The 14,635-nt window shown below is 34.0% G+C and overlaps 1 protein-coding gene across 1 annotated transcript; it reads right to left on the reverse strand.

Moving 5' to 3' along the window:
* Nucleotides 1-3,215: 3,215 nt before the first annotated feature.
* Nucleotides 3,216-11,626, reverse strand: LOC129940460 (basic salivary proline-rich protein 2-like). Its single transcript, XM_056048806.1, has 2 exons — nucleotides 9,929-11,626; nucleotides 3,216-3,538 (listed from the first exon to the last, which is right to left on the reverse strand). Exons 1-2 carry the CDS (start codon nucleotides 11,355-11,357, stop codon nucleotides 3,315-3,317), a joined length of 1,653 nt encoding a protein of 550 aa, XP_055904781.1. The 5' UTR covers nucleotides 11,358-11,626; the 3' UTR covers nucleotides 3,216-3,314.
* Nucleotides 11,627-14,635: the final 3,009 nt, after the last annotated feature.

The following is a 14,635-nucleotide window of genomic DNA, read 5'->3' on the forward strand; positions in this document are numbered from 1 at the left end:
ACCTTATACTGTTAGCTGTCAAATTGCTTTTTTTCAGGGTTGCCAACACTTCACTGCACAAATGGCGGCAAATTCAAATCTTGCGTTAATTTTGGGACACCCTTTATTTCTACAGTTATTTACTCTTTCGAAAGATTCCCTTTTATCGCTCCAAATATAGTTGTGTGTAGAGATATTACTCGTTCCTCCGCTTCTTTAATTGATAAATTTAAAAGTTTGAACCTTTTGCCTGTAAATGCGTCGACGGTAACTCACTTTGCAAATAATGCAACCCCCACTCTTCTTGACGTGTTCTTTGTTGGCGTTCGTTGCCAAGAAAAGCCTATTTTACAATCATTTTTCCGCGTCATGTTTCTCTAAACATGACTTAATATATTTAACCTACGATATCCAGAGAATAGTGTCTGCAGGGTCATTTGTATGAGCTCTATGGTCGTCATATCCCTCTTAAGGTCAAAAGGATTGCTTGTAGCTCTCCGCCGATTAAGTCGAACGCGTTGGGAATAGATGAAGTAAATCCTAAAAATTTGAAAATTGTTCTGCCTCAAATCCTAAAATTTATAACTTATTTATTCAACTCTATATTAAGTACTTGTGAGTATTCAAGACTATGGAAGAATGCCAAGATACTTCCAATTCAAAAGAACTCTTCTAACCCTGAATACTGTCAAAAGTTTTTGAAAAGTCGATTTTAAAACAAATCCAAGCATACCTAAATACAAAACGCCTTTTAAGCTCAAACCACCAATCAGGTTTTCGAGAAGCAAAAGTTGCAAAACTTCTCTTCTACTTGTTGTAGACGATATTCGAAGATCGATGGACACTAATTGTGCTACTTTTTTAACGTTGTTGGACTTTTCCCAAGCGTTTGACACGGTTGATCACTAAACACTTTGTAAAAAGCTTAGCGATGATTTCGGTTTTTCTTCTTATGCAGTAAAACTTTTGCACTCATACAAAAGCGATTGTCAGCAATGTGTTGCTGTAGGAAGCCAGTTGTTGTCATATCTTGTAGTCCCTGCAGGAGTGCCATTCTTGGGCCGCTATTATTTTCGCTATAAGTCAATGAAATTCCTCATCTAGTTAAGCCCTGCAACGTTCATATGTTTGCAGGCGACGTCTAATTATATGTACATATGCATTTTAGATACTTCAAGTTTTCCACCAGTTCGACTCGATAGATCGACCATTGACTATGTGCATTCTGCCAGGAACCTGGGGATAATTTTCAACGAAACTTTAACTTCCTTTGAACCTCATGGATAAAGATGATTTTTCGACCAAAATTGGGAACAACTGCTCCAAATTCCAATTAGTGAACACCTTTTTAAGTTGGATCTTGAATGGGTACAAACCCAGGGGTGGAATCGACTAAGGTGATAGTTGACTATCATTTTTTTTGATAATCAAATTGACTATCATTTTCATTCCGTCTGTGTAAGATTATTCAACTCAATTCAATTCGATTGAACAATTTCAAATTCAAATTGTCAAAATTCATTGTTGCCTTGGTGAAATTTTAAATTGATTCCTATAAAATATCTAAATAAAAGTATGAAATGGCTCTGTTTGAATAAAATTCTTAGTTCTCTTGCTTTTTCGAATGTCATAAGCTTTGTCGGTCACAGGAATGTGTTTTTCAGTTGTTTTTGTAAGAGTCTGGTAGCTCTATTCGGAATAAAAATATTTGTTTGAAAATGACTATCACATTTTTGTTGTGACATTTTTTTAGGTATCAATTTGATTATCACCTTACATGGATCAAATTCGATAATTTTGATTGTCATTTATCAACAATCATCTTAGCCGATTCCACCCCAGATCACGACATAACATTCGCCATTTTGTGGTCTGCGACAGGTTAAATTATCGTCAGCGACGCGGAATTCACTGCCACGGAATCTGCTTATTACTTTCAAGGACAACGGTGATATTTTTGTCAGATCTTGACATACGAATATTGGCTAATTACTCACTGAACCGATGAACTCGAATTTGACACCAAGTGTTGAAAAGTTGACTTGGAAAGACGACCATTTTATAGTAAAGCATTTTGAACATGAGCTACGAACTGCGAATATTGAACTGTGGGTGTTCGCATATTCTGACTTTTCTTTCACACGAGCTTTATTTCTATTCGCAGACAGCGACGAGTTGTCAATTTATGATTAGCCTTTTCAACTAACAAAATAAGAGTGGTATAATTTTGAGGTGAAGTTGAGCGCGAACAATTTATTCGTTGCAGTGTGAATGGTATGTGGAACGCGAATAGAGTTTGACAGTTCCTAGCAACCACACTGCAATTCGTTACTACCAAATTGTTTTTACAAAATTGTCTTTTTCTAGAGAACAAAATGCTAATTTTATTATCCTTACAAAAGTATCAATTGGTTTCTTATAATTTAAATATGTTTTTGTCTGAAATTAGCTTTTTAAAGTGTGTAAAATCACGTCTGTTCGTCCATTCGTTGTTCGCTCTCATGTGCAAGGCCCTTAATTCTGCGTTTTTCCGTTGCACGTGTTTGCTCAAAGATGGTAGTTGTCATGAAGATTTGTCTTTAGTGACTGATTAAAATAAAATATTTTGACAGAAAGTAAAAGAAACAATATGGCTGCCATAAACTGTCAAAATCAAACCGTCTCTATTGGATAAACCTGTATATGACAAAACTATAATTTTATTCATTTTATTCTATTTTTTAAAAAGGAAAATTCAACTAATCTTTATTGTTCAGAATTAAAATTAATTCCATCTGGTGTAATTATCTAGTTATAATATATATTATCCCTGTACGATGACAGCGTTCCCTATATCTTTTTTATTATTCTTTCAAAGCTATCTTTCCTTAAACAACGTTTTTATTTGATAAATTTGGTTCTGATTATTTTGTTCTTTAGTAAAAAATTGAAAATATTTAAACTTGGCAATTAGTATAACTCAACAAAACGGAGAAAGTATTTGTAGTGTTCGTTAATTTTGAGATAATTGGAGTTCGGCAATGAATTAATTAATTAAAGTCTGCCGACCAAAAATCGAATACCAGAATTTAAATTCAGATCGCCAATAATATTGATGGTAATAAGATCGATGGTCGCCCAAAACCACAACATCAGTTATTCTGCCAACTGTCAAATAGGATAGTCAACATTAAAATTTTGTGTGTTGTCCGACAATTTATACATATCTAAGAATTTATCTATCACTTGAAAATAAATATGATTCTCAAAAAATGTTTATTTATAAAAGTACAAAAGTTCAAAATTCAAAATAAAAGACTCAAAGAAAAAAATCCAAAGAAATGTTTGAAAATGTTCTAGAATAAATTTTGTTGAAAGAAATTCCTCTGGAAATTACCGGAATCTTGAAATGGCGATGAAAAGTCAAGCTGTTGCCCTCTAAAAGCAAAATTTGTTCTTGGATCGTTGACAGAGCTAAATTGTCCTGCTCCACTGGGCGCAAACAGTCCATTTTGAAAAGATTCTGATTGAATTTGCTGTTGCGGTTGTTGCTGTTGAGGATTACCATTTGATGGAGTGCCTATGAAAAACAAAAGGAACAAACAAAATTTGGAATTAATTTCCACATTTTTAAAAAACTTAAGGAAAGGAATCTTTTCTTTTTTTGACAAAAGCAAAACTTAATTATAAAGCTTTTATATTTAATAAAATTTCTGTAAAAAAATATTGTCATAATTTTGTATGTCTTTAATACTATATTCTTAAACACTGTAAACTTAGAATGCAGTATACCAAAACGCTGTAAAATAGATAGTGTGTGATAGTGATAGTGTGATGAGACAAATAAGGTCAAATAGCAAGACGGTCTTTCCTCCTAACTTAGTTGAACTCATTAAAATGAGAAGCAGTTTTAGAAGAAGATGAATACCGACAAGAGATTATTTATACTTAACTGAAACGAAAATTCTTACAAATTTGATCAAAGAATATATTTCGAGATTCAGTAACAAGGAATGGAACCATGAAATTAAGAGGGATAGAGAAAGGTGGCAAACCTTTCTGGAATGCTATTAAGGTTATTAAGAAGCCTAACTTAAATATGCATTAAAACTAGATAATGGGCTTGTAGCATTGTCTGGTTCTGAAAAGGCAAACGCTTTAGGCAAAATATTTACCGATTGCCATACAGTAACCAATTACCGATTGCCATACAGTAACCAATAACTCCACAACAAATAGCAACGTAGAAGCTTTAGTTCTGCAATCATTGCATTCGGTCAACTCCAGTATCTTAAATGATCAGGAAGAGTATATTACAACTAAGGAAGTTATTGATGTAATCCTTGGATTGAAAACGCGAAAGTCAGCTGGCTTTGACAACATAAAATATCTTATTTTTTAAAAACCTTCCAAGGTCAGGTATAAAATTTCTTTTAAATTTGTTCAATTCTTGTATTAAGACAAGCTACTTTGCAATGGATTGGGAAAACGCTAAAATTATTCCAATTTTGAAACCTAGAAAAAACACAAGCAATTCTGTAAGTTATCGTCCTATAAGTTTACTAAGTTCTGTAAGTAAGTGTTTTGAAAAAATAATTAAAATATACCAATGGCACACATTAACAATAATAATATTTTGCCTCCTGAACAATTTGGATTTCGAACGTATCATAGTAAAGTCCATCAATTTGATCGAATAGCAAGAATCATTAAAACTAATTTAACCAATGGTAAAAGTACCGCTATGGTTTCACTTGACGTTGAGAAAGCATTTGATTCTTTTTGGCATGACGGGCTCTTACACAAGCTTGTAATGTTCAACTTTCCCATGTGTAAAATAGAAATTGTGAAGTCCTTTCTGTCATCAAGAAGTTAAGTTGTTTCTGTTAACAAAAATTTTTCGGAAATCTTTGAATGTACTGCAGACGTGCCTCAAGGATCCGTTCTAGGCCCTCTATTCAGTTTTTACTGCTGATTTCCCTGTTTTGCAAAATTGCAATAAAGCTATATTTGCAGATGCCAACTGTGTATTTTCTTCTGATTCACTTGGTTCCGTTATTGAAACCAATTTGCAATCTTCTTTGAATGCACTTCAACAATATTTTAATGATTGGAGCATTAAGATAAATGCTTTGAAAACTCACTCAAAAAAGAAAAGCCTGTTTTTTGCCAAGTAACTCCCTCTTAATCAACGGCCGCGGTGTAGAAGCAAACTGGAAATCAAATGTTAAATACCTTGGTGTCCACTTGGACAGTGGAATTCATGTCAAAGAAATCATAAAACAAAGTAAACGTAACCATTAAAATTCTCTATCCTTTTATTAATAGTAAATCAAAGTTAAGTCATGAAAATAAACTAATTATATTCAAAGTTACTTTTCAAGCAATTATTCTATACGGATCACCTGCTTGGGATAGCTGCGCAAAAAGCCATATCCAAAGGTTGCAAACTTTTTAAAACAAGTTGTTTAAAATGATGTTAAACCTTCCTTGGCATTTTTCAACCAACGAATAACACATGTTAGCTAATATTGAATATATTTCTGATAGAATTATAAAATTTAAAGACCGATATAAAGTTTTCTGCGAAATATCTGACAATGCTTTAATTTCAAATTAAGCTTCATAGTTATAATATTCAAAAGACTGAATTTTTATTTTCTTTGCTGTTGTTATTTTATTAATTTATTTATTTTTGTTGATTAATTTATTTATTTGTTAGTTATTTATTAACTTTGTATTTATTTGTTAACTTATTTATTTATTTTTCAAATACTTATTAGTTATGTATTTATTTTATTCGATACTTTTTATACGCATTTATTTATTTACTCACTTATTTATTTTATTATTTATTATTTTTGTATTTATGTTTTATTTAATTATTTATTGATTTATTTATTTATGTATTTAGTTATTTGTGTAGTTAATAGTTATTTATTTAGTTATATATGCATATATAGTATTTTTTTATTCATTCATTTATTTATACAGTTATTTATTTATTTTTAAATATGTATACATTTCTAAATGCTATTGATTTGTGCTTATTGACACTTTATTTGTTATTTATCTTTAATGTGTATACAGTTTTGTTAAAGTTATAATTGAAATTTCACAGAATTTTTGACTGCACTCCGACCCTTCTCTGCTTTATATTTATTAATGTATTATGTATTTCCTTATACTCTTTTGTTATGCTCTTTAATGAAGGTTTTTAAGTAGCTTTTCCTTTAACCAATACTTTATTTTTGAATTTTTTTCTTAAAAACTCATTTAAACTCGGCAGTAAGGCAGTAAGGTAGATATATTATTAATCTCTGTAAATTGCGCAATATATATTTAAGATAAAGAAATTGTGTAATATTTGTAGGTACAATAAAAATCAAAATCAAAAAGTCAGCATTTAATTTAACGCAATTTTTTTGTTTTGAAAAAATAGGTTTAGAAGATGGTAAGAAATACAAAACTTTAAATGCACCCAACTTGGGTGGCGTAACAGTCCGTGAAGAACTAGGGCCCGGTGACGTACAACTTTCAACCATTCCTGTGTTCGAGTATTATTGTCAAGGATGGAAAGGATCTACAGTTTTAAACCGAATACGAGCAGTTTATTTGCGGAAGTACTGTTCATGACAAGAACTACTCTTGGAGGGTTTGTCAAATACTACTATACAAATTTAGAAAAACTGTCTTAAGCAAAGTGTCAAAATATTGATATTTTCATAAGAAAATCACTTAAAACTTGAAAACTTACAACAGTTTAGTAACACGAAAATCCACTTTTATTCAAAGAATTTTGGTAACGAATTTTTGACGTTATAACATATTAAACTGTTTTCCAAGGAAGAGTCATTTAAACGACTTTGACATACAGTATTCTATACAGTATCATGACCCATGCAGAATTTTGAACAGAGCTCGTAAAAAATTTTGTAGAACAAGATTTTGAATTATTTAAAATACTGTATTAAAATATTCAGAGTATTTACAATTTTGTTCTGCAGAATTTTGACTTTACCGAAATTTAAAGTACAGGACTTTGACATACAGTATTCTAAATACAGTATTATGACACATGCAGTATTTTGACCGCAACTTCTGTATTTTTATTAACTGCACATAGCAAGTTATTGTAATAGGTCCGATTTGTCAAATTAAAAATGCTCGCATTTCTCGACGTTTCAAGGTCCCTAGAGTCGAAATAAAAGATTTTTAGAAAGATGTCTATGCGTGCGTGTATACGTACGTTCGCGACGTTTTTTCGTCGCCCATAGCTCAAGAACCAGAAGAGATATCGACTTCAAATAAATTTTGTTATATGGATAATAAGGCAGAAAAATGCAGAAAGGGCTCTCAAGAAAATTAAGTGGGTAGTTTTTTAAAAAAAGTTGAAAAATTTGTATGAACCCTAAATATCTTACGAACCAAACACGCTAGAGACTTAAATTAAATTTTATATAATACATTATAACGTGATACCAAACAAGTATATTTTTTGAAAAACATTCAATTAAAGGTTTTTTTTATAAAAAAAAATTTGTCAAATCGAAAATTTTACGAATACAAAATGATTTTATCTCCAAAACAATTTTGTGCAACGAAAAATTACGTTTTTAACATCTGGTAAAATTTTGAGAAAAATTAAATTAGCAGTAAAAAATAAAAACCTAAAAAAACATTACTCAAAGTTGGTAAAAATTGAATTTCGACTCCAATATCTTTCAAAAATTTGAGATTATGGCTTTCAACTAATTTATCTTATAAGAAATATTGTTTCCAACATTCGGACAAATTTTGAAAAAAACCGAAATGACAGTTTTTTTTTATAAAAAAGAAAAACCGAAAAAAGCATTACTCAAAGTTAATAAAAATTGTTTTTTGACTCAAATATCTTTTCAAAACTTTGAGATGGTGGGTTCCAACTAATTTTATCTCATAAGAAATAATAGTTTCAACATTTGGAAAAATTTGTGAGAAAATTCGAATAGACAGTTTTTTTTACAAAAAATAAAAACTTAAACAAACCAACTAATAAAAGTTGGTAAAAATTGAATTTTTGCTCAAATATATTTTCAAAAATTTAAAACCTTGACTTTAAACTACTTTTATCTCTTAAAAATCATTGTTGTTAACATTTAGTAAAATTTTGAGAAAAATCGAGTTGACAGTTTTTTTTACAAAAAATAAAAACCTAAACAAACAAATTAATAAAAGTTGGTAAAAATTAATTTCAAATTAAAAATCAACCAAATATCTTTTCAAATATTTAAGACATTGGCTTTAAACTACTTTTATCTTTTTAAATATATTGTTGTCATTATTTAGTAAAACTTTTAGAAAAATCGAATTGATATTTTTTTACAAAAAAAACTGAAAAGAAAATATAACAAAAGGTGGTAAAAATTGATTTTCGACTTAAATATCTTTTTAAAACTTTGAGATATTGGCTTGAAACTACTTTTAACTTTTACAAAATATTGTTGTCAACAGTCAGTTAAGTTTTGAGAAAAAACTAATTGATAGTTTTTTACAAAAAAAAAAAACCTAACAAAAAAACAATACTTAAACATCGTAAGAATTTACTTTCGACTTAAATAGCTTTTCAAAAATTAAAAAATATTGTCTTCAAACTGTTTTTATTACCCAGAAAATATTGTTTTCGATATTCAGTAGTTTTTTTTTAATCCAACAGTCCGTTTTTCATACAAAAATAAAATATACAAAAAATAGTTCGCAAATTTGGTAAAAACTGATGTTCAGTTTTTGATATCTCTCAAATTAATTTCATTCATCCAATTTGTAAAAATTTAAGAAATGCTACTAATATTGGTAACAATTTGTTTTCAACTAAAAATCTATTTAACAAAACTATATTTTCAATTGTTAATGATTTAAATGTTTAAGAATAATTCAATTCAAAACTTTTTTAACCCAAAACGAAAACCAAAAACGACAAATCGACAGTCGGGATTGGAAGTTATCAGTGTGGGTTGCATCGCAGCCTCTTTTATCAATTTCTATAGAGTATTGCAGCTTTGAAGTCGTTAAGTTCTTAATGAAGAACAAAGATAGTGTTAAAGTCTAATTTAAAACAAATAATGAAATAAAGGCAATTTAAGTTCATATAAGATAGGTAAATAGTTTTTATCGAAACGACAAGCGAGCCAATGGTCTCCACATGATGGAGTTTCAATTATAAAGGTCGCGCTCGCGAGGCTGAATGCAGCAGTTATATAGAGTCATAATCGCTACAAGCAATCTTGTATGCCTTTCTATTTGATTTGCATGATTGTGCATACAGAGCATAGGTTTCTGTTACTTTTATAGCCACGTCTATCGCTTTGGTTTTGCGGGAACGCGAAACCATATTCCACCTAACCCCAATGAAAGAAATGTTTTATTTTTATTAGGTGTTACACAATCTATATAGGCAACAAAAAAGTAAGACAATCATCTTGAAGACATAACTTGGCTATAATTGAGCTCCAAAACATTATTAAAAGCTGCGCAAATTGCATGTGATACTCGTTAATACGGTGATGGAAAAATAAAAAAGAACAAAAATACACGACATTTTAATGTTTCTTCGCATCGACCGACCGACCGACCGACATAGCCCCAACAACCCCAACATACATAACTCAAATCCATTGAATTACAAGGACTGCTCTGCTATAATAATTTTCTGAGACAAGTTTATTTGGACCATAAGGCTGGGATCTATACTTAAAAAAAAAACGAAAAACTGTGTTAACCAAGCCATTAGACTTGATTTATCTGATCACGAATTAATTGGAAGCCATAGCGACCAGTTTTAATGAATATGTATTAAGCTCTAGAGCAGATCAGGCTTACAGGCCCCTTAGCTATACTCTGGATGTATTTTTGTTACGCTATGCGTCAATTAAAATTCAAAAGTTCATGTAACTATATCAATTTTTTTTTGATCACAAGCTTCCGAACTTACCACCTTCTTGAGGAAAATCAAAAACACTGTTGTCGGCACCAGCAAACTGCCGCAAATCAAAAAAGCTATTGTCAGGTTGACCAGATTGCGGTGATCCATTGGATGATGCAAAGTTTTGTGGGTTATTGTTAGGATCTGCTGGTGAAAGCCCATTGCTGGATAATTGCAGCTGTAACTGAGGGTCGAATTGCTGCTGGAAATTGTTATCCAATGATTGGGGTTGGGGAGAGAAGTTTGCGTCTGGTCCTTGCTGTGCTGGTGGCGATGGCGGTGCTTGCGCTTCCTGTCCATTGGATGGGTCTGTGCCTTGTCGTGGACCAAAAGAAAAGTTTGGAAGTGATCCGCCTCCGAATTGGAAGTTCTGCTGTTGTGGAACATTTCCTTCGCCTGCAGGAAGTTGCGGTTGCTGAGGTTCAGGTGGATTTGTTGCTTGCTGTTCTGCAGCTCCGGGAGGTGGGTTAGGTGGCGACCCTTGTGTGGTGTCACTGCCTGGACCTGTCGGACTCTGTAGTTCAGGTGAAGTGGGTCCAGTCTGACCTGGCTGTACATCTTGGGAACTAGGACTTGGCTGAGTTTCTTGTGTGGGTCCTCCTGGTCCAGATGGACCTGGTGCTGAGGGGGGTGCCTGTTCAGGTGGTGTTTGATCTTGTGGTGGTCCGTTGTCAGAAGGAATTTGCTGGGGAGGTGCAGGCTGTGAGTTTTGAGGCACTGGTGCCGCTTCCGTCGCTACTTGGGAAGCCGACTGAGGAGGAGAACCTGGTGTGCCGATGAGTTGTTGGAACGAAGGCCGCGGTGCTATGTTTTGAAAATATCCATTTTGAAAGGTGAAAGGAACATAATTAGGTATTCTCTGTGGTCCAGCCTGTGCTCCTAATGGAGGAGCAGGTCCAAAAGGCAGCTGGCGGAACCTTTGCACTCCGAAAGGATAGTTTGGAGGGAATAATAATTGTTGTTGAGAGGGGTGGAATACATTAAGTGAAGGAAACCCTTGGGTAGGTGGGCCTTGTTGCTGTTGTGGAAATCCATGTGAAGGTGCAGGTCCTTGAGGAACAGCTTGAGGATTTCGGATTCCTTGAGGCATGGATACCGCTGGTGGAGGAGGTTCTTGAGATGTAGACTCAGGAGCTTGCGGAGGTTGAGGTGGTGATTGCGGAGGAGATGGCGGTGGTGGTGGTGGTGCTGGAGAAGGACTTGAATTTGAGGCTCCCATCATTTCTGGTGGAGGCATCATTGTTGTGGTATTCATCATCCTCATATTATTTCTAGCCAAAGCTTGTTGCAGAAGTAGTTTCTTAAAAAGAACTCCCAAAACCAACGTACGCTTTTCACGATCTCCTTGCATGTCTTCATAATCATAATCGACCGAAGACGCGCCTGTGAACCATATCACCAAGGTTAAGGCAAGCATAACGTATTTAAAAACGAACATAATTTAAATTTAAAATCACTTTATGATTCACTCAAAAGCAAACAAAAATTAATTCTTGCACATTACCGAACTTGGTACGCGTTCCGTGAGGAGTCAGCGATTGAACTGTTAGACTTTTTCAAGTTGTGACAAAAAGCAAAAAGCCAACAAGTTTGTATCTTTTTTTTAACTTTTTTTCGTCAAAGAGTAGGTAGAGTGCATTTGGGGGATTTATTATATCTTGTGGTCCAGGTAGAGATATATGGAGTAACTAAATCGTGGACGGGTGTAACTAAAGCGTTCCGAATGAATGGTGCACCATGAGTGTGCTATGCACCTGGATTTGTGTCTTTGTGAATACTTTCAACTCTCACTTCTCAGCATTTGCTTTGTGGTAAAGTATAACAAGTAATGAATAAAAAATTGTGTAATGATTGATATTTGATAGGCATAGGGAATAATTTACTGTTAATTTTATTTTTATTTATTTACTTTGTTACATTAAAACAAACCGATATTTGTACCTTTTATGACGATTGACAAGAATGAGTTACAAAATCGATATGTTTTAGGGTCTGAAGTTGAATTTAAATGGATTTCTAAAGAATATAAATAAGTAATTATGAATAAAATATTTTACTTAGTATCTAGAAGCTTTAAAACGAAATTACTGTAATTTCAGCCATTTATTACCCTTATTACATCTCAAGAGATATCATATGAATCCTTCAATTATCTAAGGATTATCGAAGGACGTAAACTGAATAACCACATGATTTGTTAAACTGCTGCACACCTGGGCGTATACGCACTATTTTATTTTGATAAAATTTAGTTTAGTTTTGTGTACCTTGAATGTTCTAAAGAGACAGGTGTATATTGGTTTTGAGTTCTTCAACATTCTAATGACTGGGAAAGATAGAGCGTGGTAAGGCATTCCAAATTCGCGTTGTATGAATTAAGAACAAATCTGTGTACTCCATAATATAGCTAAAATTGCGCTCGAAAAAAATCCTTAATTATAGATTATACTGAGCATTGTGTTAGAGCCATTTTGTCGCAATGAGAAAAAAGATTAGGTCTCTAATCTTTGTGTCAGATAGCTGATCAAGTTCGTGAAAGAATGCTTTTCCAAAGTATTTCATTCTAGTGTTTGCCAAAGCAGGACATTTGGAGAGGAAATGGATTATCGTTTCACTTTCTCTTTGGTCACTACAACTACGTCAAAAGGTCTTGTAAGAGATACCCAACTTCTCTGCATGAACACCTATAGGCCAATGTCCGGTACTAACCGCAACAATCCTGGCTATGTCTTGCCTTGGCCTGCATAGAAGATCGTTTGTACGGGTTTTGTTATAGGTGGGCCATATCTTCCTAGATATAATGCAGTTGGGTAAATTGCTCCACCTTCGGTTTGATTCAGTTTGGTAGATAGAAAAAATTTTACCCTTCATAGCACCAAGAGGAATGTTAACCATTTCCGCAAGTGAGCTATGAAGGGCCGATACTTGCCTGCCTAGCTCGTCAGCCCGTTCATTTCCCACGATACCAATATGGCCCGGAACACAGATCAGAGTGACACCGAGGTTAATATTCAGGCTCGCAAGCTCATCGCGACATTGCTGGACCAAGTTAGATGAGGATATGGCCGAGTTAATGGCTTTGACAGCTGCCTGACTGTCTGTTAAGATAGCCGCATTTCGCTTTTGGTTTGGGTTTTGTTTAAGTATCTTACATGCCTCCCATATTGCTAGCAGTTCTGCCTGAAAAACGCTAGCAAAGTCAGGAAGCCTAAAGGATTTGGCTACATTTAGGGACTCAGAAAAGATCACAGAACCAACTCCGCACTTCATCTTAGAGCAGTCAGTAAAGATGGTTGTGTCGAACCTATCGACACTATGTCATCCTCCCAATCTTCTCTCGATGGGAAAATAACCTTAAAACACTTACTAAGGCTCAAAGTAGGAGTGCAGTAGTCAATGTCTACCGAGATAATATCAATCAATTTCGTTGTGTTGCTATGACCATAAGGTTTTGACAACCAGCTGTTTGATTCCTTCAGCCTAATAGCGCTGCAGGAAACTATGTATTTAATAAAAAGGTCGATTGGTAGAAGGGACCCTGTGGTGCCCACGCAAGCTGTTCTCTAAACCTTCTTTAGCTTATCAATATTATTTGCTTTGCTAAGAGCAGGCCACCACACAATCGAACCATATGTTAAGATTGGACGTACTACGGCTGTGTACGTCCATAAAATCATCTTCGACTGAGGTCCCCACTTTTTGCCGAAAGTTTTGCTGCAGGCTTAGAAGGCAACACAGGCCTTCTTAACCCGTACTTCAATATTTAGTTTCCAGTTTAGTTAAGGGTTGAGTATAACTCCTAAATATTTTGCACTGGAAGACAATGATAGGATTTGACCTTTGAGTCGAGGTAGCGTGAAAGGCGGTACTTTAGTTCTGGTGGTAAAGAACAACAGTTCAGTTTTACTTTGGTTAACTCCTAGTCCACACCTCTTGGCCCAGTTGCTAACAATCTTCAAAGCTGACTCCGTTATTTCACTAATCACAGAGGTGTACTTTCCTTACACCAATAGCACCAAATCATCCGCATAGGCTACCGCCTTCATCCACATCTCTCTAATTTAACAAGAATTGTATCCATGACCAGAAGCCATAGAAGAGGCGAAAGGACACCACCCTGGGGTGTTCCCCTTCGAGTGGCTCGAATCTTCCTATCACTGAGCATGGAAATAATCCATTCTCGAATGAAGTCTTCTACACCGAACTTAACGAGCGATTCTTCTATGGATTCTGTAAGGACGTTGTTAAAAGCACCTTCTATGTTTAGGAAGGTGGCAAGAGTAAATTCTTTATAATGGTACGCACTAACTCATGGAGGGCAGTCTCCGTAGATTTGCCCTTAAGATAAGCATGCTGAGAGCTTTCGAGAGGTCGTCCAACTAGGATTTCTCTAATGTGGTAATCAAGAATGCGCTCCAAGATTTTAAGCACAAAAGATGTTAAGCTTATTGGTCTGAAATCCTTCGCGGATTCGTGACCTCGCCTACCCATTTTCGGGATAAAAACTACTTTGACCATATTAGCACTTAGAGATGGATAAATTTTCAAATTGGCGTTGTAATTAATTAAAAGTGCAATGCAGAAATTAGGGAGTTTTGATAAAACACAGACTTTGACAATTGTTGCTAAAAATGCAGTTTTTATAGAACAACGGAAAAATTTACTTGAACTTTGCTTGGTAAAATATCTTTTAAGTACACTTTTGAAATCAGCCTA

This window comes from Eupeodes corollae, chromosome 1 (assembly GCF_945859685.1).
Source record: "Eupeodes corollae chromosome 1, idEupCoro1.1, whole genome shotgun sequence".
In the NCBI taxonomy this organism is placed as follows: Eukaryota; Metazoa; Arthropoda; class Insecta; order Diptera; family Syrphidae; genus Eupeodes; species Eupeodes corollae.

Coding starts and splice junctions, on each gene's coding strand:
- LOC129940460 (XM_056048806.1), bottom strand. CDS start 11,357: ATGTTCGTTTTTAAATACGTTATGCTTGCCTTAACCTTGGTGATATGG. Junction 3,539..9,928: donor TGATTTTCCTCAAGAAGGTG/GTAAGTTCGGAA, acceptor TGTTTTTCATAG/GCACTCCATCAAATGGTAAT.